Source organism: Equus przewalskii, chromosome 9 (assembly GCF_037783145.1).
Source record: "Equus przewalskii isolate Varuska chromosome 9, EquPr2, whole genome shotgun sequence".
NCBI lineage: Eukaryota > Metazoa > Chordata > Mammalia > Perissodactyla > Equidae > Equus > Equus przewalskii.
This window is the reverse complement of record NC_091839.1, coordinates 21,068,658-21,095,459: the sequence shown is the minus strand read 5'-3', so window position 1 is coordinate 21,095,459 and position 26,802 is coordinate 21,068,658. Positions and strand designations below refer to the sequence as shown.

Sequence of the window (26,802 nt, the reverse complement as noted above, 5' to 3'; positions counted from 1 at the left end):
ACGGACGTCACCGGTCGGGTCGGTGTCGGGTTCTGAGCGTGTTTCGGGGCCAGGGGAGAGCGCGTTAGGTTTTCTTTTTGTTCCGGAGCGCGTAGGGGTCGGTGTTGGGGGAAGCGGGTGGCAATCGTCGCTGGGGGTTCGGTGTTGCGGTTCCCCGCGGAGGGGGAGCCCGTGGGGTTCCGAGTTGGGACGAGGACGGGGAGGTCTTTGTTGGAGAGTAGCGTTTGGGGTGTCCGCGGTTGGGTGGAGGGGGAGTCGGGTCCGTTTCTGGACAGCGTTTGGGGAATCCGTGTTTATTGCTTATCGAACGCTTAATTTTAGAGATGGGGTGCCTGGTTCTCTTGCGTCCACGTTTGCTGTATATTTCTGCTGAAAATCTGTTTTCAGGTTCATCCCGACCCAAGTAATGACATCCCCATCCTCCTAAATACTCTTCCGAAAGAGGACTCTTGTTAAAATTTAGTATATTTCGCTTTTTAATGTGGGGATCAGGTGTGTAGGTATTGGTATAATTTTATACATTCTTAGTCTAACATCCCAGCCTAACCATTTCCATTCTGCACACTCTTAGGAAGTTTTCTTCTTTCTTTTCTTTTCTTTTCTTTTTTTTTAAACTCCTGCAGTTGTGTTCCATCGAGTGGGAGCTTTAATTTGGGTGGGACTGATGAAGACCTAGGTACAATACTCGCAGGAACGTCTGATAGATTTCCTTTAACCCGTTTTTTGTTTCTTTGACCAGATATGGTGTTTTTCCATATGTGTCTTGGACGTATCTGGTTTATGCTTATTCCTAAATAATTATTATAATTGTCAATGGTGGGCTTTTTTTTTCCGTAAGACCCTGCTCTCTCTTTTATTTCTTCCAATTTTAGGTAACGCACAAGAGCAGAAATTAAAAAGATATACTTATTATATCATGTCCTTCTACTCAGATTATTACTAACAGCTTCTAAATTGATTCCTTTATGTTTTCTAGTTGAGCACTTTCGTCGCCTGCAAATAACTTTGGCCAGGTGGTGAGTGTATGGACTGAGGACTAAGAAGAATCTACTTCTGCCCATGATTTGGGTAGGTTAATGCCTGAGTCACCTTCTTCATTTGTGAAAAAAGCTGTCTTAATTCTCATAATTCCTACTTCATAGAGGCAATATGAAGATTAAATGGGTAAATGTTTTTTAAGTACAAGGTGGGTTACCTGGCACATAGTAGAGTCTGAATAACTGGTAGCTGTGACTTATCAAGTTTTTATTCCTCTAAAGACTTTTCCCCCCAGTTTTATTGAGGTATAATTGACATGTGACATTCTGTAAGTTTAAAGTGTGTAATCTGACGATTTGGTACATGTATATATTGCGAAATGTTTGCCGCCGTAACTTTAGCTAACACCTGTGTTGCATCATATAATTACCATTTCTTTTTCGCGATGAGAACCTTTAATATGTACTCTCTTTGCAACTTTCAAGTTTATAATACAGTATTATTACCCGTCATCACTATGCTGTACATTAGATCCCCTCAAAGGCTTTTTATCTTTAAAATTATTTTCATTTATAATTTCTTCCTCTTTAAAATTTTCTTTGATTTATGTTACTAGATTTCCCAGTATCTCCTATTCCTGGAAGAAACCGTATTTATCCGTAATGATCTGTTCTTTTAATATGGGACTGGATTCTATTTGCTAATATTTTATATTTTTGCATCTAGAAATAAAAAGATGTCTTGGATTTGCTTCAAAATAAGCCAGTGATGGAAGAGGAGAGAGCAGTGGTGTAGATAAAACAAAGTTAGGTTTGCGTTGATAATTATTGAAGTCACATGATGGATATGTAGAGTTTATCCTATTCTTTTCTTTTTTTGTACGTGGGTTTCAATTAAACTGTTCCCTCTTTTTTTGCTTGAAATTTTTCATAATAAAAAATTTAAAAAATTTTTGCTTCTACATTTATAAGTGAAACCGGTCTGTACTTTTCTTTAGAAGTTTTTTCAAGTATAATACTAAAAATGAAAACATAGAATATTACAGCACCCCAGAAGGTGCCATCTCATCTTAATCTCTTCCCTCCTCGCCGGAGGTAATTGTTATCTAAAACCATCATATTGAATTTGTCTGATCGTTCACTTTATATAAATGGGATCATATAGTACATGTTCTTTTGTCCCTGGCTTCTTTTGCTCAATATTTTGTTGTGAAGTTCATCTGAGTTGTTGCATATAGCAGTAGTTCATTTCTCCTCATTGCTGTGTAGTATTACATTGCATGATTATACCCCAATTTATTTATCCATTCTGCTATTAATAGAGATTTGGGTTGTTACTGGCTTGTGACTATTATGAATGATGTTAATATGAACATTTTTTCCCATGCATTTTGGTGCATTGGACTTCTGTGGGCTATAAACCTGGTGGAATTCCTGAAGTGTAGGGTATCCTAGATACAAGGAGAAATGACAACTGCCCAGTCATAATGGGAGATTCTTAACATGCCTCTCTCGGTAACAGAACACAGAGACAAAAAGCTAGAAGGCTATAGATTAATGGGATTAGTAAACTTTTTCTGTAAAGGGACAGATAGTAAATATTTTAGGCTCTGCAGATCGAATATCTGTCTACACCTACTCAGCTCTGCCATTGTAATGTGAAAGCGGCCGTAGAGAATATGCAAACAGATGGGTGTGGCTGTGTTCCAATAGATTATTTACAAAAACAGGTCACCAACTCACCATAGTGCCAACCCCCAAAAGATTAGAATAACATGATTAACAAACTTGAGCAATATAAAACACTCTGCCCAATGGTTTCCCCAAATGCACATAGAACATTTATAAACAGTTACCATATGGTGGGCCATAAAGCAAGTGTAAACAAATTTCAAAGGATTGAAATCATACAGACTGTTTTCTCTAACTACAGTGGAATTAGCTATAAAGTAATACCAAAATGATGACTAGAAAATGCCCATTTGTTTGACAAGTATGCTGTACACGTCTAAATAACCCATGGATCCATGAATCAAGGAAAATTACAGTGGAAATGTTTTGAATTACATTTTAATAATAATCCTTCATATCAACCCTTGTTGAATTCAACTAAAGTGGCCAGTGGAGGGAATTTATAGCCTTGAATACATATGTTAGAAAAGAAGGACGGATGAAAATCAGTGAATAAGTGTTTATAAGTATCTCTCTAGTTCTCTTTTTTCTAAACTATTGATTAATATTTTGAAATACTGGCTTCGTACATTAGTAGAGAAACTTTTCCTCTTTTTCTGTGACCTACAAGAGTTTGCATAACCTTGGAATCATCTGTACTGTGAAGATTAGGTGAAACTCATCAGGCCCTGATGACTTTTTTGTTTTTAACTTTTTTTCATGGAAATTCAGAGTAGAGAGGATAGGATAATATGTGCCCGTCACTCGGCTTCAGTGATTATCAACTCACGGCTGATCTTGTTCATCTGTGCCTCCTCCGCTTTTGTTTTTCCCTTGGAGAGTTTCATAGCAAATTCAAGATTGCATGTCTTAAACTTGTAAATATTCTAGTATGCATCTCTAACTGGTAAGGTCGTTTAAAACTTTGTAAGCAGCAGCTCATTTTCAAATGTATCAAAGTTAATAATAATTCTTTTATTTCATCCAATCCCCAGTCCATGTTCAAGTTTTTTTTCTGATCATCTCAAAGTTGTCTTTGAACATTGGATTGTTTGAAACGTGATCCAGAGAACGTGCCTGCCTTCTGTTTGCTTCTTACATCTCTTAGGTCTCTTTTATGCTGTGACAATTCCTCTTCTAGTCTTTCTTTTGTCCTCACGCCTCTTAACATATTACGATAAGAAGTGTACAGCAACGTTAATGAAGGATTCTTGCCTAAATAGTTAAATGTGGACGTGCTCAAACCTCTAAATTCAGCTACCCAGTTTACAGGAAAAATTGAGAGTGGAGGAGGTGAGGAAGAATAAATTAAATATACCATGATGAGGCAATCAGCGGAATCCAGAAGGCGGTACATCCGGTGGGACAAATGACTTATTCCCTTCCTCCCTCCTCCCATTCCTTCCCAAAGCACATATGGTTATTGATTTCTAATGACTTGCCAACATCTTTAATTTTATTTCAAGTGGGAATATTTTTGTACTTAAAATTTTTAAATTTAAAAATGTTTAATTTTGATTTAAAAGAATCTTGTGCTTATTGAAAAAAAGGTAAAATTCACTTTTCTAGTCTCTTGGACCAGCCATAATAATTATTAACATTATTAAGTTTTTTTTTGTAAATGAGTGTACACACACACACAGATATCGATGTATTGCTTTACTTTTGCAGAAATACAGGATCATACTACACACAATGAATAGAAATGTGCTTTGTTCATTGAGTTGTATATTATGGACATTTTTAATTTCAGTAAGTATGTTAAAATATTAAATTACTATGTAGTATTCCATTAGATGGATTATAATTATTCATTCAACTAATCTTCTGTTAGTGGACCTAAACATATGTTTAGTGTACTTTACGTAAGTCTTTGCTCACTTTGCTGCTATTTTCTTTGCATAAATTCCCCAAAACAGAAAGCTGAGTCAGAAGCGATGCCTATTTTGAAAATATTCAGTACATAATTGAGAATATACCCAGTAATGTTCTACCATATAATACTGACAGTAAAGGAATGTTATCATATTTCATGTGTCGTTTTCATGTCATTTTCAAGCACTGACTAAACTTATTTTTTACTATTGTCCATTTCTGTTACTTGGGTTTTATGCATCTACAGTAATATTGTGCAGACGATAGTTTGCCTCCTTTTCTCTGAGATTGGTAATTGCTGTTTGATTCCTTTCTCTAATTGCATTTGGAAGCATGGACCAACCAGTGACAAATGAGAATGGTAATTCTTGCACCCTTCCCATTCTGTGTGGGAATGCTTACAGAGTGTCACTGGCTCTCAATTGAGCATATACGGTGTTTGATTTTGGCTTTGCTTTAGATTTTTTCCCTTTTTTTCTTTTCTTTTGGAAAGAAAGTGTTACATACACAACTCAAGTGTCAGCGCCACTTCTCTACCCCGTTCCTTCCTCCTCCCCCATATGTAATCACTAAGTTGAAATTTTACCTTATAATCCTTTTTGGACTTTTAAGTATGTGTGTATCTACAAACAGTATATAATATTTTATGTACGTTTTAAAAGTTTATAAAAATTGTATTATACTTTATATATCCTTCTACCGAGATGTATAGGGTTTAGTTTTGTTATTGTTAATCAGTGAGCTTTTTCTTTTTTTTTTTTTTTTAACTCTCCTGACACCAAATATATGGGAGTTTTACCCCATGCCAACAAATTCTCCAACTCCCTGGACAGCAATTGGGTGTCCTACAATTCAGCTCAGTTCTGACGCTAACTACCAGGAGCCTGCAGAGACCCCATAGGATAAGAGCTCAGTCGCACAGGACTGCTCCCACTTCAGATGCCACTTGCAAGTCCCAGGTTGCCACCTGTACTTCTGACCAGTTGGCTGTAAATCAGAGGTTTCCCTGCCTCCCTTCTCAGGTTCGGTAACTTGCTAGAATGGCTCATAGGACTCAGGAAGATGCTTTACTTACTGTCACCAGTTTATTTAAAGGATACAAATGAACAGCCAGATGAAGGGCTGCATAGGGCAAGATCTAGAAGGGTCCTGAGCACAGGAGCTTCTGTCTCCGTGGAGTTGAGGTGTACCACCTGCCCAGTACCTCAAAGTGTTCACCAACTCAGAAGCTCTCCAAACCCCACGGTTAGGAGTTTTTATGGAGGGTCCATTACGTAGGCATGATTGATTAAATCATTGTCCACTGGTGATTAAACTCTATCTCCAGTCCCTCTGTCCTCCCCATAAGCCCAAGGTTGGGGCTGAAAGTTCGAGCCCTCTAATCATGCCTTGGTCTTTCTGGGGACCAGCCCCCATCCTGAAGCTATCTAGGGGTCCCCAGCCACCAATAACCTCATTAGCATCTAAAAGATACTCATCACTCTGGAGATGCCAAGGGTTTTAGGAGCCGTGTCCAGGAACCTGGGACAAAGACCAAATATCTATTTCCTATTATACCACAAGTCTAAGGAAGTAGCCGCTCCATTGCTAGGCTATTATGGGTTTGTAACAAAAGCAATACTGAGTTTTATGAACTGTTTTTTAATATCAATTTAGGCTTTTCTCCTCTAACCTATTAATTTATTTTATTAGCTACTTAGGCTGCCAACCTGATGTCCATGCCCTCCTTTTTAAGAAAATCCCTATTTTATTTAGGTAGCCATCCATCTAGCAACTTGACCTTAACTTCAGTTCAGTAGGAAACGCAGATTAGTCTTACAACTCAGGGGGGTTCCATTGCCATTCTCGGTTTCATTGCTGTATTCCAGGCATGAGCATTTGGTGCAGCTCTGATCTGTTAGGTGTGAGGGAAAGTCTGCCAAGGAGCTTCTAGGGAATGGTTGGGTCCTTGAGCCTCCAACCCTAGAGATCTCAGTTCTAACCATTCCTGTATAAACACCTTTTCCTACCTCCCTCCTGCCCGTAAGGAGCTCTACATATGAGTTGTGTGCCATCCTTTTTGGGCTGACCCTGCAAGGAGTCTAGACTCATGGGCCAAGACTGGGACAAAGCAGTGTCAGAATTAGAGATGGTGGTGGTATGCTTGTTCACTGCTATGTTTACCAGTCGGTCAGAGAATGAGTCAGAAATGAGGTCTCTAGGTGTGGAAGATTCAGGAGAGCTAGAGAAAGAGGCTGAGAATAATAATTTGCTGCCTCAAGAAGTGAAAACTAAATTCAAGTTGACCTCATGCTGTTGGTCTCCTTAGAGTGAGTTTCTAGCATGGCTCCAGAGCTTGGCTCTTGGGGAGACTGATTTCTGATCTGCTGCTTCTGAGGCAAGGGTGGGGCTGCCTGTGCATTCCTGCTTGTGTGGAAGGAGCTGGCTGGGTGTGCACAGTGAATATTACAAGAGCCAATTCCAAGGGCCCTGTTTTGGCAAATGTGACTATATGGCCACCTCACAGGATGATGCACCAGGAAGTGAAGTTTTTAAAGTGCATGAGAAAGAGAACAAATTTGTATTGTGAGGCTGTTGGAAGAGAGAAATATTATAATGGAGAAAGGCATATATGGATTCTAATTCCCACATTGCTACTTAGGAAGGTTGTTAGCCTGGGCAACACACTTCGCCTGACCAAACCTTAGCTTACTTGTGTTAAAAATGGAGATAATAGGGGCTGGCCCGGTGGTGCAGTGGTTAAGTTCGCACATTCTGCTTTGGCAGCCTGGGGTTCACCAGTTCAGATCCTGGGTGCAGACCTATGCACTGCTTGTCAAGCCATGCTGTGTCAGGCATCCCAAATATAAAGTAGGGGAAGATGAGCATGGATATTAGCTCAGTTCCAGTCTTCCTCAGCAAAAGGAAGAAGGTTGCACGGTAGATGTTAGCTCAGGGCTAATCTTCCTCCAAAAGAAAAAAAATGGTGATAATAATGAGTACATTACAGAGTAATGTTAAGGAATACATAAGACACTGCTTATGATTTGTTAAGTACATTAGTCTTCAAACTGGGATAATTGCCTCGGTGCAATAAACAAAAAATTTAGGAGTATGTGGACACAGGTTTAAGTCACTTTCCAGAACCACTACGTCTATATGTTATCTTCCCTAAACTTGATCTGTGTGAGAACTTGGTGGTGGACAGGACCATGAACTGGTTTTTGTTTCCCATCTCCTCTTCCACATCCACTACATTCCACCTTTGGGAAGAAAAGGGCATTCCTCTTGACCATTCCATATCTTCCTGTGGAGCACGGCCCCAGGATGTAAAAACTTCCAGGGTGTTAAAGAGATGGATGAAATATTGGGGCCTTCTGTTAGAATGAGTCCACATGGTAAGAGAGAGCTGAGGCCCCAGGCACATGTCCTCTTGTAATTGAATTTGCTCCTCAATCCACAGGTTCTAATCTACAGGAATGAGACGTTTTCAGTAATAGAAGAAGAAGGTTCCAGGCTTGGGAGATCGTCATTTCTGGCAGCAGCCTGACCTGAGATATTCAACCACAATTTCCAGGCAGGCCCAGAGTAGACAGAAGACAGAGCACGCCCTAGAGTTGTTGGTCCTTTCTTAAGAACAGGAGGAATGACCAAGGCCCAGGTGAGGTTTGTTTTACCTGTTTTATCCTTGATTTCCCAATGGACATGTGGAAGCTTCTAAAAGTCTGATGAAATGAGACAGCATATGTTGATAAAAATCAGGACCTGTCAGAAAATAAGTTTAGGCTATAATCTTAAAATCAGGGCAAATTAGGAAGCAAGATGTGTAGGTCATAGGGTTTGTACAAAATTCTTAACGTTGGAACTTAGGTAAGTGACTGTGTAAGACCCTGTGGGTTGCCTTAGCTTTGAACTTGTGTCTGCTTTTCTCGGCAGCCGTAATAACAAGAAAAATGTGAAAAGTTACATGATTTGCAGTGTGTGTGAGGAGAAGGCAAACCAGTTCTTCAGAGGAAGTAAACATTTCATTGTTCTTCGGTCTTAAGAAATTTCTTTCCTTAGCTCTTCAGAGAGATTTTTTTGGTAGACAGTGTCCTCAGTAACAGTCGTGTCATAAAGGCATATGGTGTTTCCTTTGGCTCTTTCTTCTTGTGTTCCTCCGAGTAGGCTAAGGAGGTGATGCCAGAGCAGAACTCCAGTGGACAAAATTCTTCAGAAGCAGCACACCTCAACAACAGAGCCTTCGGGTGGTCCGACTTTACCCAGGAGTGAAGTCTGGATTGTCCATAGAATAAGTGGGTTGTGTGATCTTTGAGTGGTCCTCCAGGAAGGAGAGTTCTCTCAACCAGATTTGTGTTACTGATTTGGCAAGAGACAGCTGCAGGTTCCATTCTTGGAGAACAGCTTGGATTACAGACGTGGACAATGCTCCCTTTATACCTTCTTAACCTCAGGTTCAAAAAATGAAGTCAGAGCCAATTATTCTTGTTTTGGTCTTCATATTTTTAATTATGCAAATGATACCTGGCTACATTTGCATGCAAGAGATTCAAGCAAACAGAAGTATTTGCACCAAAAGAGAATATCCCCTCACACCTTTTTCCTGCCCAATCCCCACCCGAAGGATAACAAATGTTAATAATGTGGGTCTCCATCCAGTCCCTTTCTATAGTTGACGTGTGGTGGAATATGTCTATATTTATGTACATTTCTATATCCATACATATGTTACTTATACATGTGTAATTGTGTATGTTAGGATGTTTGGGATCATATTATATACACTCTTTGGGAACTTGTTTTTTTTCACTTAAGAGAATGCCTTGAAGATCATTGCTATCAGTATTTTTTCATCTTCCTGATTGATTTAAATGTTTACGAGGTATTTTATCACATCTAACCCTGTCTGTTTTCTATGGACATTTAGATTATTGATAGGTTTTCACTATTGTAAACAAAGAAATAATGAACATTCTTACTGCACATTGTTTGATGTCTATGCAAATATTATTTTAGTACTTTTTTAAGCTGGGAAAATTAATTAGTAGAATTCTGCAGTGCTGTGATCTGAATGTTTGCATGCCCCCAAAATTCATATGTTGAAATCTTAACCCCCAAAGATGATGGTTTTAGGAGGTGTGCGGCGTTTGGGAGGTATGTGGGTCGTGACGGTGAGGCTTTCATGAATGGGACCAGTACTCTTATAAAAGAGAATCCACAGAGATCCCTCACCCTTCCACCAGGTGAGGACACAGTGAGAAGGCACTATGAAACTTGTATGAGCCAGAAAGTGGCTGTGACCAGAGTGTGGCCATGCTGTCACCTTGATCTTGGACTTCCCAGCCTCTGCAACTATGAGAAATAAATTTTTGTTTATATTAGCTGCTTTGTCTGTGGTATCTTGTTATAGCAACCCAAGTGCACTGAGACACATGGTCCTATGGTATGTGAAATGGTCACAGTGTGCATCGTTTATCATGGGGAATATGAGCTGAACATGTTACCGCCCCTCTTTCCACATCATCTATTCCACCTCAGATTGCACTGGAATTTGTTATTACAGGGAGCGTTATCATTCGAGGATGTGGCTGTGGGCTTCACCTGGGAGGAGTGGCAGTTACTGGATCCATCTCAGAAGGACCTGTACAGGGACGTGATGTTGGAGAACTACAACAACCTACTGTCAGTAGGTAAGGACAGCATCACCATCAGCTGCCTTTTCTTTCTCATTCAGTGCAACCTGTAGGATTCCTGAAGTATTTCATGGTTTGGGCTAAAGCATTGTAGGTGGTAGACTTTTATTCTCCTCTTTGATCGTAGAGTGTATGCTCTCCCTTCCCCAGTAAAAAGCTTTTACTTTACTGAAGCACAAATGATGTGGTCCCTGAAATATAACTTTTTCCAGTTTTCATAGATCCCCCAATCTTAAATACTTGGTGCTAAGTGTTCAATGACTTCCTGTTTACAGGATATCAAGCGATGAAGCCAGATTCTCTCTTCCGTTTGGAGCAAGGAGAACCACCATGGATAGCAGAGGGAGCAGCCCATAGTCAAACCTGTCCAGGTGAGTGAGTGAAAACCAAGAAAATGGGGAGAGATGACTCTACAATTCCGGCGGGTCAGTGAAGGGGTGACGCTGTTGAAATGTTCGGAGAGCTTTTCTTACACTACTTGGCAACCCTGACCTAACACCTCTCTGCGTCTCTGTTGTTTATCACGGTTGTTCTTCTTTCCCTGCTGTTTAAGGATGATGTCTTCCTTTTTTTAGGTTTCTAGATCTGATGACAGTCTTTCTCACCTAGGACCTTGATCTCTTAACCTGGTTCTAGTCTTCCTGGTATGCACCTGTCTTCTCCTTTTCTTTGTCTGCAGCAGTCTCACTTCCTCTTCTCCACCTTACTTGCGATAAAATTCCTCTCACTACCCATACAGATCGCTTTGCACTTAGCACTGCTGTCTACTTCTCCAACGTCTCTGCCCCTTTTAAAAGGGCTGATGGCCCTCCCTGACAATCCGCCTCACCTTGGTTCATCTGAAAACCACACACACCTTGTCTCTCAGGGCACCTCTCTCTACTTCTTCACCCACTGCTTTCCCAGCTGCCAGGTTCTGTCTTTTTAAATCTTCTGCTTGATTCTCATATTAAAATTTTAATTCATTCTCAAGGCCTAAGCTCTCTGTTCTCTGTCGAGAGCCCCAAATTGACCTAATCTGTACTCCAAGCCCCTGCATGTTGCAAGTCACCAAGGCAGCTGTCCATGATGTCCTACTTCCTATATGTGAAGCCAGTTCCTCCTTTCCCTCAGTGATGTCTTCACCACCCTAGAGTGTATCATATATACCGAAGATTTAAGCTCTGTACTCTGACAGATACTCCTGAGTTGACATTTACCTAGCTATGGTCTAATCTGCCTTTTAATTCTGTATTTTGCCTGGACCCAGGATAATTATCCTGTGAAATCCTTTCTCCTTCAGCCTCAGTGTCAGAACCTGAGACTATTTTTCCTCCTGATGGATCCTTTTCCTCCTGTGCATTTTATTTATGTTCCACTGTCCTGCTCTGTGCTGTGGCACCTGGCCACCTTTGAGTTGCCTTGAGTCTTCCCTATTTGGTCTGCTGTATTATTTCTGAAGGTCTCTGCTGTTCCTATTAACTGTCATTGGTTTGAAAAGGCCATTTGGAAATTCCATACTCTCAATTCCTACCTCAAAGTAGGCTGTAATAATTTCAACTCGCACTGCCCCAATTGCTACATACTTTAGCTGGTTTCACTGTTTCTCTTCGTCCTTTTTTTTTGTTTTTTTTTTTGTTTTTTTTGTGAGGAAGGTTGTCCCTGAGCTAACTTCTGTTGCCAATCTTTCTCTTTTTGCTGGAGGAAGATTGTCCCTGAGCTAACATCTGTGCCAATCTGCCTCTGTTTTATGTGGGATGCCACCACAGTGTGGCTTGGTAAGTGCTGTTAGGTTTGCGTCTGGGATCTGAACCTGCGAACCCCAGGCCACCTAAGCAGAGTGCGTGAACTTAACCACTATGCCACTGGCCAACCTCTTTAGTGTTTTTCTTAGTCCCTTTTGATATTAGGCTGCATTCCTCTGTGGGTAGGGAAAGCAGTGGAACTTGATGAGAAAACATGAAGAGTGAGAGTTGGTTGGAAAAACAAGAGATCTACATATATTTAGACATTGAAAAGACCCAGCCAAATAGAATGAGAAATATCAGAGCTATGAGAGGAGGAGAGTCAGAAGATGTCCCAGAAACAAGTGACGTACGTATTCCCAGGAGGAGAAAGTGATAGGTTTTGTTGAATGTCAGAGATAATGTCAGATAATTTGAGGACTGGCATCTCTGCATTTGACTGTGATGCATTTTTACATCCCGATACTGCGTTCTTTCACTCTGAGCTCTTTTTCTTTCCATGAAGTTCGAGTGCACACTTGGAACACCCTTTTTCCTGACTTCCTGTCTACACCACACTAACTCAGTCATGATCATCTATTTTTTTTTTATTGAGTTATTGATAGGTTACAATCTTGTGAAATTTCAGTTGTACGTTAATGTTTGTCAGTCATGTTGTAGGTGCACCACTTCACCCTTTGTGCCCACCCCCCACCCCACCTTTCCCCTGGTATCCACTAAAACTGTTCTTATTCCATAATTTTAAATTCCTCATATGAATGGAGTCATACACAGATTGTCCTTCTCTCGCTGACTTATTTTACTTAACATAATTCTCTCAAGGTCCATCCATGTTATTGCAAATGGAATGATTTTGTTCTGTTTTGCAGCTGAGTAGTATTCCATTGTATATATGTACCACATCTTCTTTATCCATTCGTCTGTTGCTGGACACTTAGGTTGCTTCCACGTCTTGGCTATTGTAAACAGTGCTGCAATAAACATTGGGGTGCATAGGACTTTTGGGATTGCTGACTTCAAGCTCTTTGGATAAATACCCAGTATTGGGATGGCTGGATCGTATGGTAGTTCTATTTTTAACTTTTTGAGGAATCTCCATACTGTTTTCCATAGTGGCTGCACCAGTTTGCATTCCTACCAGCAGTGTATGAGGGTTCCTTTTTCTCCGCAACCTCTCCAACATTTGTTGCTATTAGTTTTAGATATTTTTGTCATTCTAACGGGTGTAAGGTGATATGTTAGTGTAGTTTTGATTTGCATTTCCCTGATGATGATCATCTATTTTTTTGGTATTGTTTTATTGATTGGTGTGAGGCTTCTATATCTGATTCTTCCTTACTTAGTGTAGACTACATAATCCCTCACTGACACCGTCACTTGAGTCCACTCCTTATATCTTTCTTAAAAGCAGGTTTAGTTTTGTTTCATTTTGGTTTTAATTTTGTTTTCGTTTCTTTTTCTTTTGCTGAGGAAGATTTACCCTGAGCTAACATCTGTTGCCAGCCTTCTTCTATTTCGTATGTATGTCGCCACCATAGCATGGCCACTGACAGAGAAGTGGTCTAGGTCTGCACCCAGGAACCAGACCCAAGTCACCAAAGCAGAGCACGCCAAATTTAACCACTCGGCCACCAAGGCTGGCCCTTAATTTTGTTTTTTAATCAGAGATGTGTGTAAACCATGTGGGAGCTTGTTCAAGCTGCAGGCTTTGTCTCTTGAAATTCGGTTTCTGATTTACTAGATCCAGGGAGTGACCTGAGTATGTGAAGTTTGAAAGGCTTGCCAGGCACTTCTGCTTTGATCCCTGTAGTTGAAGAACCAGCACTCTAATATGCTCTGAGAGAGAGTCCGATGTAATGGAGGACAGAAATACCTTCCAAGTTTAGAAGTCCCAGTTGGAAAGGGTTGGCATAAGTGCATAAAAGTCTAAAATTTTTAGCATTTGGTTATGAAGGCCAGACAGGGACTGTTTTCCAAAATTATAGAAAATTGAGCTTTGATAGTGTTACAGAGACAAATTAGTGCTTTTTTGGGGAAGCATGATAAAATAATTTCTGCATTAAAGGTATCTGGATTTTGAATAAAAATGATGATGAAAGGCCTTGTGCATCAGTAACAATATAAAAAGAAGACTTTGCAGATGGAAATGAGGAAGGCGATGTGGGTCAGTGTGAGCAGATTGGCCTGTAGGAGATTATGTGAAAGGAAATGGCTGATTATTCTGGATTTTATGTTTATTATTGGCTTAGAAAGTGTGAATTTGGTTTTGTTTTACCTTTTTTTGCTAGTTCTAGAGAGTCTTGCTTGATAGCTGGATAGTAGCATTGTAACAATAGGAAGGTATAGCTTGGAGGTCTAGGATAAATGGAAGATAAGGCAGATGAATGTTTTATTCCTGAATGGAGAATGATTCTTCAGAATGTCTTAATTGATGGGTTCCAGAGATGATGTAGGAACAGAGATTAAGGAAGATTGTGGCATTAGTTGAAAGAAGTAAATTTGGAGATGACTGTATCAAGGAGACTATAATGGCAAATATAGAGTATGATGGTCTATACCTGTGCTGTCCAGTGTGCTGGCCACTGGCCATTTGTGGCTACTTAAATTTGAAGTTAATCAACATTAAGTAAAATTACAAATTCAGTTCTGCAGTCACTCTAGCTACATTCAAGTGCCCAATAGCCATACATGGCTGTTGGCTGCCATATTGGAAAACACAGATATAGAACATTTCCATCATTACAGAAAGTTTTATTGAACAGTGCTATACACAGTTACCATATGATTAAACTGATTGGAGAAAGTGATATTTCCACCTACGAGTACAACTGTAACTCTTCTCTGGGATATGGGCAGATGGCCCAGGGACCTATTTTTAAATTCCATATGGACGTATACCTGTCTGGATATATTGGACCAGGTGAGGTTGTATCATACCTACATAGAAAGTTGGAGTATTGACTATATACAGTATTAGTCTAAGTAGGTGATTAGTGATGTGGGAAAGTTTAATTTTGGTATGCAGTTGGAATGAGAAGGAAAAGATTTAGTAACAAGGTGATTATTGAATATTTTACCAGTGATCTTGGAATGAGATGCTGTGGATCCTACATTCTGATTTCCCAATTCCAACCATTTGTTACTCAAACCCATGGTGCTTATTTGTTTGATCTGCATAGATATGGTTTATCTGTGGATGGGCTCATCATATTCTCTGCATATCCCTCTCCCAAAGTTCTGAAACTTCGAGTGCATGAAGCTATTGTCTTGGGCCTTCCTCTTTCTCTATCTCTTCTTCCTAAATTATCTTACCTAGTCCCAGGCAGTCAAAATATTTAAGTAACGATTATATACTCATGACTTAAAATTGTTATCTTAAGTCTAGACTTCTCTCCACCTCATAGATCTAACTGAGTACTTCATATTCTCTCTTGAATTAGTCTTCTCAGACATGATGTGTGTCTCAAAATGGAGCATTTGATTCCCCCCAAATGTCAAACCTGTCTCCCAGACCTTCCTTATCTTATTAAATGACACAGCACCTACATAGTTGCTTAAACCACATATCGAGGAGCTGTCCTTGATTCTTTCCTTTTCTACCTCCAACATTAGTTCTGACAGTGGGTCTTGTCTTTTCCACCTCTATACTGTGTCCTTTGTTGTTGTACATTTCTCCATCTCCATGGTACTCATTCATGCTGAGGCTTCTGTTAGGTCTTGCCTGAACTCTGAGAATAGCCTCCTGTGTATTCTCTCACAATTTCATCTCTCCAGTTCATTCTCCATACAACAGTCATGTGAACTTTTAGAAATATCAATTCAGAAAGTGGTGTATTCCTGCCAAAAAATGCTCAGTGGCTTAGATAGAGAAAGACAATCTCTATATAACTCCACTCACATGTGGGAGTTAAACACGTGGACAAAGAGAACAGATCAGTGGCTTCCAGGGGAAAGGGGGCTGGGTGGTGAGCACAAAGGGTGAAGGGGTGCACCTGCAACACAACTGACAAACAATAATGTACAACTGAAATTTCACAAGGTTGTAAACTATTATAATCTCAATAAAAATTTTGAAAAAAAGTGCTTGGTGGCTTATTGCCATTGCTCTTAGCATAAAATCCAAATTTCTAACAAAGTCTTTCTACATGATCTATATGTTTTCAATTCTACCTGCCTTTCCAAACTTACCTATTTCTATTTCACTCAGTCTTAGGATGGTCCAGATACACCACTCTCTTATATTTCTTGATCATGCCTAAGTCTTTTCTGCCTCTAGGTTTTTGCACTGGCCATTCCCTCTTCTTGGAATGTTCTTCATCTAGTTATTTGCATAACATTGCTCATTCTTATCCTATGATGCCAGCTCAGCTTTTCTTTTGGAGATGACTACCTTACCTAAGATTGGCCTACCACTACTCTGCCACCATGTCATACACCATTTTTTGCATCCTGTAATTTTCTTACTTCTTTGCTTACCTGTTGATTCTCAGTCTTTTGCACTCTCTCTTTCTCTCTTGTTACTAGAATGACAGCTCCTTGGAGACAGAATATATTAGTCACTTTATGAGTAGTATATTCTAATTCTGACATTCTGATATTTTGATTTATTCACAAACACCAGCCCATTCAATGTTTATTGGATGAATGGATCCATCCTCTCCATCTTCTTTGTTCTATTCCAATCCCAGTGTGGTTCTGTTTCTGCTCTTCTGCCAATTTTGCAAGGTCCTATTTGGAATTAAGTCCAAGTTATATTTATTCATTGTAGATTATACATCATTATTTCTAAAGTAGCTGTCTTTTCTTTTACTGTTTTATAATATTCTCTTTTTTCACAGGGCATAGGATACATTTCCATAGGGTACATTTCTTTTAGACTGGGATCTTATAAGAGCTAGCTCAAACCATGGCATTTTTTTTTACCTTTTTTCCTCCTAAAATTATCATGGATGTTTTCATTGTTCTTTTTCCTAGAAGAAATATGGGAGATTGACCATATGCAGTGGCACCCAGAAAACCAAAACGAGATTAAAACTTTGGAAAGATGTCAGCAGAGTTATGCACTTGCAAATAATTTTGATGTATGCAAAAGTCTGGTTCCTTTAACACAAAGGCACAATAAGTTTGGCTCACATTGTAAAAGTTTGAAATCACATTTAGGTTTTGTAATCCAGCATAGAAGATATGCAGGAAAGGATTCTGACGAATTTAATGGATATGGGAAATCGTCTCTCTACATCCAGCGTGATAAAACTCTCACTGGAATTAAATACCATGGATGTGTTAAACCCAGTAGCACTAAATCACAGCTCAGTGACCATCAGAAAACTTATCCAGGAGAGAAACCACATGAATGCAGTGAGTGTGGGAAGGCCTTCTCCAGGAAGGCACAGCTTGTTAGACATCAGAGAACTGAAAGAGGAGAGAAACCCCATGGATGTGACGAATGTGGGAAAACATTCATGAGGAAGATTCAGCTCACCGAACATCAGAGGACTCATACAGGAGAGAAACCCCACGAGTGTAATGAATGTGGAAAAGCCTTTTCCAGAAAGTCACAGCTTATGGTACATCAGAGAACTCACACAGGAGAGAAACCCTATGGATGCAGTGAATGTGGGAAAGCCTTCAGCCGGAAGTGCCGGCTCAACAGACATCAGCGATCTCATACTGGAGAGAAACTTTACGGATGCAGTGTGTGTGGGAAAGCCTTTTCCCAGAAGGCGTACCTCATTGCACATCAGAGACTTCACACAGGAGAGAAGCCTTACGAATGCAGTGAATGTGGAAGAACCTTCTTTTTTAAGTCAGACCTGACCAAGCATCAGAGAATTCATACGGGAGAGAAACCTTATGAATGCGGTGAGTGTGAAAAAGCTTTCAGAAGCAAGTCAAAGCTCATTCAGCATCAGCGAACTCATACAGGAGAGAGACCATATGCATGCAGTGAATGTGGCAAAGCCTTTGCCCACATGTCAGTTCTCATTAAACATAAGAAAACTCATACAAGAGAGAAAGCTATAAATCCACTGAAGATGGAGAAAGCTAGTTCAGGCAGTCGTAGATCTTTATACATGAATGAACTCGCACAGGAGCAAAATGCTATGAACACAGTGCCTGTAGAAATGTCTTCTTCAGGGACTCAGACCTTATTAAACCTCAGTGAGCTCCTAGGGGGTAGAAATGTAGTGATTGTGGAACAGCCATTTCCAAGAAGTCAGCCCTCAGTAGATAATCAGGAATTTGCACAGGGAATAAGCCTTGCAAATGCAGTGAATGTGACAACACCTTCAGTAATAAATTATGTCTTATATGTTACGGATATTGTGTAGGAAAAAAAATCCTCTGAAACCAGAAATGTGGAAAAGCCTTTAGCAAGAATCCTCCACGAGTTAAATGTCAGAGCTCACTTAGGACAGAAATGCTGTGGATGCAGTGGTTGTGGAGAACACTTCCGTGAGAAGTTAGACTTATTAAATATTGGTGAAAGCATATTGCGCAGAAATGCAACTACTGTGGGGAAGCCTTTTCCCGGAGGTGATATCACAGTTGGTATCAAAGAATTCCCACAGGACTAAAACCTTTGGAAAGAATGTGATGGTTTTCAATGATAAATTGTACAGCATCACATGCCAGAGAAGCAAAGAGAGACAACTCTAGAGACACTGAATGTGGAAAACATTTTTAGTAAAATGTAGAAGAACTCATAGAGAAGAGAAACCCCTGAAAGCAATAAAAGATGGAAATTCTAACACCAAACTAACTCATGAGTCACAATTTTACACCTTGGGAATCTTGGAAAAACTTCTTTAATAAATGAAACCTTCTGGACACCAGGAATTGCATTATGTAATGAAAGCATGCAAATACATTGAATTTGTACAGCTGTATTAGTTTCTTATGGCTGCTCTAACAAATTGCCACAAATTTTGGGTCTCAAAACACCACCAATTTATTATCTTACAGTGCTGGAGGCCTGAAGTCAAAATGCATCTTCCTGGGCTAAAAGCAAGGTGTGGGCAGGGCCGCATTTCATTTTGGAGGCTCTAGGGGAGAATCTGTTTCTTTGCTTTTCCAGCTTCTAGAAGCTGCCCAAATTCTGTGGCTCATGACCCCCTTCCAGCCTCAAAGCCAGCAATGGCTGGTCAACTCTTTCATCACTGTAACACTGATTCTTCTGCCTCCCTTGTCCGTGTTTAAGGACCCTTGTTATTCTATTGGGCTCAGCCAGATAATCCATGATAATCTCCCCACTTAAAGTCAGCTAATTAGCATCTTTAACTCTGCTACTTTGAGTCCCCTTTGCCTTATAATCTAACATATTCACAGGTCCTGGAGATTAGGATGTGGACATCTTTGGGAGGCCATTATTCTGCCTACTACAGACCACGCTTTGGTACCCAATGATTCATGTCCATCCCGCATACAATATGCATTTACCCTATCCTAACATCTCCAAACGTTTCAACCCATCACAGCACTAACTCAAAGTCCAAAATCTCACCTAAAATTTATCAGCTCTAAAGTGCCAAATCTCATCGTCTAAATCGAGTATTGATGAGGCTCTGGGTACTATCCATCCTGTGGACAATTCCAGAGGCACATTTCCTCGCTGTGAACCTGTAAAACTCTAGAAACAACTTATATGGTCCTGAAATACTAAATTCCATCTTCTTACCTTAATTCGCCTTTACCATGTAATGTAACATATTTACAGGTTCTGGGAACAGGACATGGACATCTTTAGGAGGCCATTATTCTGCCTACCAAAAAACATTAGATTTCAGAGAATTTACACTGCAATAAGTTCCTACCTCGCCATTAAATAAATTTGAAAAAGTTTGTTCCCAGAGAAGTATTCATGGTAATTATGATCTAACTAACATTTTTTTCTATAGTCTGAATCTTATGCTGTGATTGTTAGATATGAATACCATGGAATGCTCTTGAAATGTATAAATCAAATTATCATCACTGGAAAATAACTCTTAAATGTCCTAAAGGAACATGAGATTTATGCTGCGGGAAATGCTGCCAAACATCTTTGTATCTATTCTAAAATTGTGTAAATTAACATATCTGCATATACCATGAGGCACCTAAATACTGACCCGTGTTTTTCACATCCAATCCCAATAACCTCCTTTTCCTTAACAATAAATGTTTGATTTGTATACCCTCCCATCTTAAATAACTAAAGAGAATGGAATACGTGAATGGACTTTTCAAGATATTGGGTGATGGGAGCTCAGGACAGCTATCTCTGGGAGAAAGGCAACAAATGAAGTGAGCCTTACGATTGCCCCAGCTTACTGCTTGGAGGGAGTTTCCGTTCTGCAGTGTAGGGAGGAGGAACCTAAAGAGATCCCAGCAGTCTGCCTGAATGGAGACAGAGTTTAGAGTTTGGAGAATTCAAGGTGGCTCAGATTCGTGGGGCAGATTACAGGAGAGGCGAGATCTGCACCCAGAGAGAGTTAGAGAGTTCTAGAGAGTTCCCCCACAAGTTTTTAAGTTGTCATCAGCACATATATGTGAGGAAGCTCCCTAGGCTGCAGAAAGAATCACTGGAAATGAACAGGCAGAACCATCCTTGGAGGTTGCCCAAGGTTGGGAATAATTTATTTCCACCGGCTGGAATGGGAATGCCTCCTAACATTTGGAGAATCACAGTGGAAGTTCAGAAGAGTCTTGCCTCAGTGGGTGGCTCTTTGGATCTAGACTAAAGGCTGCTCTGAACCCTTCTAACAAAGTATAAATGCAAGCCCCTAAAGGACCAAACTGTTTCCAAGTAATTTAACTGTTTCCTATAACAAAGCCCAATAGTAAAGGATTAGAAAGCAATCCATCAGCCAGTAATGTAAAATTCACATCTGGCATCTAATCAAAACCTACCAGGTATGCAAAGAAGCAGGAAAATAGGACCTATAAACGTGAAGAAAATCGATAGAGACCCAGAAGTGGCACAGGTTGGAGAAGTGGCAGAAAATGATGTTAAAAACAGCTGTTATAGATATTCTATATGCTCAGGAAGGTTGTGCCAGGTGGATTATAAAACTTATAATTTACCGTGGGGTTCCCTCCACAAGAACAAAAGGGCAAATAAGGCCCACTCTAGGTGCTAGAGCCCCTATTCCCAGGATGTTCAGCTTCCCAGGAAGGGGCCAGAAGGAAGCAATCGCTATCAGTGAGGACCAGGTCCCATGAGGAGAACCAAGCACAACTGAATTTGAGGAATATAGTTCAGCCTGTGGCTAGTTCTTCTGTGCTTTTTCTGGGAACAGGCACCTGTGCTGGGCCACTGAAGTTTCTGGGAGGGACAGTTTCGGGTACATTATCTTCCTGGTTAGGGGCTGGTGCATCTTCGCTGTGTGGCTACCGCGGGGATTTCTGGGATACGCAGTTCATTTACCTTCAGCCGTTTTTCTCCACGTGAGTGAATTCTACCTGAGTGCAAGCGGTGGTCGAAGAGGGTACCTGCTAGAACCCCAACCAAACGCTGCTGGGGCTTCTGTAAGCAGCATGAGAAGGAATTGGCCTTGTGTGGTTCAGTTCCAAGCCCATCCAGTGGCTCAGCTGGGACCTGGTTGGATCTTGGTGGGTCTGTCCTGCTGTGTGGCCCAGATGGAAAATGGCTCCAGGGAACTCCTTCGTTGCATGGGATGTGTTTGCTCTCATTCCTCCTGCTCTAGGGGGCCAGACGGATCTGTGTTGGGGGCCTGGGACGGGAATTTGAGTGTGTCCTGTGTGTCCTATGGGGTGTCCAGTCCTGGCCTCTTCCCAGCCCTGTTACCATGAACAGAAAGCTTACAGAACAGTCTGCCATGTAGTGCCTTGAGGAATAAGTGAGCAACTTTTAAACAGTATCGTTGTGAATGGGAAGATGATTTAGGCAGAAAGAAATCTGATTTACACACTTTAGAACCTACCACACTGCTGTAAAGATTTACAGATTCTACCCACTTTGTCTTGATTTCCAGTCTAGAACTTGGGTCTCTAGATACTAGAACCTGCCAGACCTCAGAGAAGTCCAGAGTCAGGCACACCACCACAAGTTGCCTGGTGCTGATCTTGTCCAGGGGAGCAGTTACTCCAGATTCCCACTGGCTTTCTCTATCTATGTTTAGCGGTGGCAGTGAGGACTAGAAATTCCTAGGTGGTGTGTAGGCTGATTAGTCTGATCTCTGAGGGCTCCTTTTTCCAACCCCAGCCTTATGCTTTTAAGAATTCATCCTCCATCACAAGAGAAGAGTTGAGTAATTGCCCAAATTCTAAAAGCTAGGCCCCTCTCTGAAATGTCTCCTTTACCCTTGATCAGAGATCTCTTGTCATGTTCAGAACCAGAAAGGACAACAGACCAGACCAGACCCTAAAATCACTGGCCGTTAACTAAGAACAGAAGAAAATGACCAAGGCCCTGGGGGTTTCTGTTTGTTTCTCCGTTTTGCCTTTCATCCTTGTGAATCTGCAAAGGATTATAAAAATAAGTATTAAATGGAAATGTACACTTTCCTAAGTTCAGAATTTGAGGGAAAATAAACTTTAAAATCATTTGAATGGGAAAATGTAGGCCATCGGGTCCATATAAAGGAATGCTGGTGAATAAATATGTAGCAATGTATGGTGTAATTAAGCTGAATTACAAATTGTTTCTAATGTTTCCGGTATCAGTAATGTGTTGGTTTTCTGTTGGTGCCCAAACAGCTTTTAGCAGTTTTAAACAAGGCAAATTTATTATTTCACAGTTCTTTAAGTCAGAAGTCTGGGTTGGCTCGGCTGGTTTCTCTGCTCTACTTTTCATTAGACTGAAGTCAAGGTGTGGGCCAGTGGGGCTCTTAGTGGAAGGCTCTGGGAGTATCTGTTTCCAAGCTTAAGCAGGTTGTTGGTAGAATCCTTTCCTTGCGACTGTGAGCCTGAGATCCCTGTTTCTTCACTGGATGTCAGGGAGAGTCGATCTTTATTCCTAGAGACTGCCTACATGCTTTCTGATGCTTTCCAGGTGGTACCCCTCCAGCAACTGATTGATTTCCCCTCATGCTTCAGATCTCTCCAACTTCTCTTTCTGACACATCACTCTGATTGAGTTTTCTGCCTTCCTCTTGTGCTTTTAACTGCTTATGTGATTACATTGGGCCCACCCAAATAATTCAGGTTAATCTCCCTCTCTTACAGTCAGGTGACTAGTAATCTTAATTACATCTCCAAACTCCCTTCACAGCAGTACCTAAATTAATATTTGATTGAACATTTAAGGAGCAGGAATCTTAAGGGGTCATCTTTAGATTTATAATGTAAATAATAGCATAAGAAACACTAGAAGTTATATGATAGGTATTGTTCATAAGGAGAAATCAGACCAGCTTCTCAGAGGAAATAATTCTTTTCCTGTCACTTAAGTATATGGAGTGAGATAGGGATCACAGTTTCTGTTTTCCTATATGGATATGTTGTTGTTCCAGCAACATTAAAAAGATTTTACCTGGTGGACTCACTTGTCATTTTGATCTAAAGATCAATTGCGTATATTAGTGTGGATCTAGTTTTGGACACACTTATCTCTTCCATTTACCTGTGTGTCTCTCCTTACATCAGTACTGCACTTGTCTTGCTTCTTCTAGTTTTCAAGTAAGCCTTGAAATCAGATAATCAAGTGTTGCAACAACTTCTTTCTATTTCAATATTGTTTTGGCTTTTGTGTATCCTTTGCTTGTCCATATAAATGTGAGAATCAGCTTGTTTTAAAAGTGCCTTCTGTAATTTTGATAGTGATTGCAATAAAGCTATTTAGGTAGAACAGTTAAACAGTGTACAGTCTTTCAGTCTATGAACATGGTATAACTTTCCTTTTATTTGGATATTCTTTTTTTCAGCAATGAATTGTAGTTTGCGTTGTAGCAATCTTGCACGTTTTTTATTAGATTTATTCTTGAATATTTTAGGAGTTTTTTTGCTATAGTAACTGGTATCATTTTAATTTTATAAAGAGTAGTTTTCTGTAGGCTTTCTAGGGTTTTCTTTATACATGATTATGTTGTCTGCAAATAACAATATTACTTCTTTTCTTATCTTTAACCCTATTATTTTTGTTTTATTGCACTGGTGAGCTCCTCTAGTATGAGAGTGAACATCTTTGTCTCATTCTCAATCGGAATGAAAAAGTGTGTTTTGCACATGGAGTGGTCGTGAATTTTGGTGCCACAAGGTCAGACTGTACTGGGTAGAATAATGTCCCTTGTTTTTATTATTTATTATTGATTTTATTATTGTTTTGGTGGTTGCTCTAGGGCTAACCATATGGCATCTTTAATTTATCAAGGTTGACTTTAAATTGATATTGTGCCATTTTACACTACTCATTTCACACGTGACACCTTACCTTTCCCCCTTCACACTTCTTTTTTTTTTTTTAAGATTTTTTTTTATTTTTTCCTTTTTCTCCCCAAAGCCCCCTAGTACATAGTTGTATATTCTTCGTTGTGGGTCCTTCTAGTTGTAGCATGTGGGATGCTGCCTCAGCGTGGTTTGATGAGCAGTGCCATGTCCGTGCCCAGGATTCGAACCAACGAAACACTGGGCCGCCTGCAGCGGAGCGCACGGACTTAACCACTCGGCCACGGGGCCAGCCCCTCCCCCTTCACACTTCTAATTGACACATTCCATTTCGCACTTCAAAAAATTTAATAACCTTATGGCAGTATAATTCCATTTAGGTTCACTCCCTGTACTTTGAGCTATTGTTGTCCTACATTTTAGTTTTTATTGTTATAAGCTCACTTTACAGTGTTATTTATTTTGTTCTAAAGCAATAAAGGGCCAGATAGTAAATATATTCAGCTTGGCAAGCCAATTGCAGTCTCCATCACAACTGTTTAGTGCTCAGTTCTATAGTGAAAGCATCCACAGACATGTAAACAAATGGCTGTGGCTATGTCCCAATAAAACTTAATTTACAAAAATAGTCAGTAGGCTGGGCTTACCAAGCTCTGTTCTGAACAATTTGTCTCTTAAGGAAAATGAGAAGAATAAAAACATAGTCTTATAAATATCCCATTATTTATCATCTCTAGTGTTGTTCATTTCTTTCTGTTGACCTGAGTTTTCCATTAGTGTCATTTTCCTTTAGGCTGAAACATGCTTTAACATTTCTTCTGTGCAGGTCTTTTGGCAGTGAATTCTCTCAGATTTTATTTATTTAAGAATGTCTTTATTTCACACTTATTTTTAAATAATATTTCCCCTGGTGATATTCTGGGTTCTGGGTTGGCAGTGCTTTTCTTTCATCACTTTAAAGGTGTGATTCTATACCGAAATCAAAATATAATTATGTACACTGGAAATTTACATAATGTTATAAACCAGTGTTACCTCAATTAAAAAAAATTAAAAGAATAAATAAATCAAAATAAAGGTGCGGGGGGCCGGCCTGGTGGCGTAGTGGTTAAGTTCGCACATTGTGCTTCAGCTGCCTGGGGCTCACTGGTTCAGATCCTGGGTACGGACATGGCTCCACTTGGCAAGCCGTGCTATGGCAGGCATCCCACATATAAAGCAGAGGAAGATGGGCATGGATGCTAGCTCAGGGCCAGTCTTCCTTTGCAAAAAAGAGGAGGATTGGCGGCAGATGTTAGCTCAGAGCTAATCTTCCTCAAAAAAAAAAAAAAAAAGAGTAGATATCATATTGTCCTTTTTAATGACTAGGATTTGTAGTGTTGATTAATTTTTCATCACTTCGTTTTAATTTGTCGTCTCTCTTTTTTTCTTAATCAGTCTTGCTATGGATTACCAATTTTAGTAATCTTTTCAGTTTTCTCTTTTGTTTTTCAGTTCACTATTGATTTACTTATAGCATTTTTAGTCTTTTTCCTCTACTTTAGGTTCAATTTACTGTTTTTCCCCCCAGCTTCATAAAGTGAGAATTGATCACTGATTTTACACCTTTATCTAGTTCTAATTCAAGCAATTAAAGTGGTAGCTTTACCTATAACCACTGGTAGACTGTGTTTATATTACATAAGACTTATCAGTATGATAGCTGACAAGCACACACAGAATGATGTTTTTAAAGTGGACATGGTTGTGAGAATTTGTAAAGATCTGTCATGCCCAATACTAACCCAGTTTGTCGCTATTTTCCTTTCTAGTTAGTGCTTTTTGCATCTTGTTTATGAAGTCTTTGCATATCCCTTGATAATCAATGTAGTCTTGTAAGTTTTCTCCCTAGAAAGTTTAATATTTTACTGTTTATATTTAGGCCTATGATTCATTTTGAATTTACTTTTCTGAATGTGAGGCAGCTGGTGAAAGCTCCCTCTTTCCCCCCCGGTTATCCAATTGAACTAGTACAGTTTGTTGAAAACGCCATCCTTTTTCCCCACTGAATTATATTGGCATCTTGTAAAATAGGTGGTTATGTATACTGAGTCCTTTTCTGGGATCTGTGTATTTTGTTCCATTGTTGTATTTACCATCCTTGTACTAATAATATGACACTGTCTTACTTAAAGTGGGTTTTTACGTAGTAAGTCTGTAAACTCCGGTAGGGTTATGTCTTCCAGTTTTTTTTCTTCTTCAAGGTTGCCTTGGCTTTTCCAAGTCTTTTGTACATCTATATAAATTAAAAAAAATATTTTTGAAGATTGGCACCTGAGCTAACATCTGTTGCTAATCTTCTTTTTTTCTTCTTCTTCTCTCCACAGTCCCCCAGTACATAGTTGTATATTCTAGTTGTAGGTCCCTCTGGTTCTGCTATGTGGGATGCCGCCTCAGCATGGCTTGATGAGTGCTGCCATGTCCATGCCCAGCATCCGAACCGGGCAAAACCCTGGGCTACCAAAGCGGAGTGCATGAACTTAACCACTCGGCCATGGGGTGGCCCCCATCCATATA

General features: G+C 40.0%; 1 protein-coding gene and 1 long non-coding RNA gene across 2 annotated transcripts in view; both read left to right on the top strand.

Annotated features, from left to right (window-relative positions):
• LOC103554192 (zinc finger protein 615-like) overlaps positions 1-18,809 on the top strand; it is a 39,997-nt gene extending 21,188 nt beyond the window's left edge. The window contains exons 6-9 of the mRNA XM_070559535.1: positions 8,144-8,163; positions 10,066-10,192; positions 10,471-10,566; positions 16,894-18,809. Coding sequence (XP_070415636.1) covers positions 8,144-8,163; positions 10,066-10,192; positions 10,471-10,566; positions 16,894-18,251 — 1,601 coding nt within the window. The 3' untranslated portion in view covers positions 18,252-18,809. The remainder of the gene's footprint in view (positions 1-8,143; positions 8,164-10,065; positions 10,193-10,470; positions 10,567-16,893) is intronic.
• On the top strand, positions 104-6,162 carry LOC139073552 (uncharacterized). Its single transcript, XR_011522424.1, has 2 exons — positions 104-1,068; positions 4,320-6,162. It is a non-coding gene; the product is annotated as an uncharacterized lncRNA (long non-coding RNA).
• Positions 18,810-26,802: the final 7,993 nt, after the last annotated feature.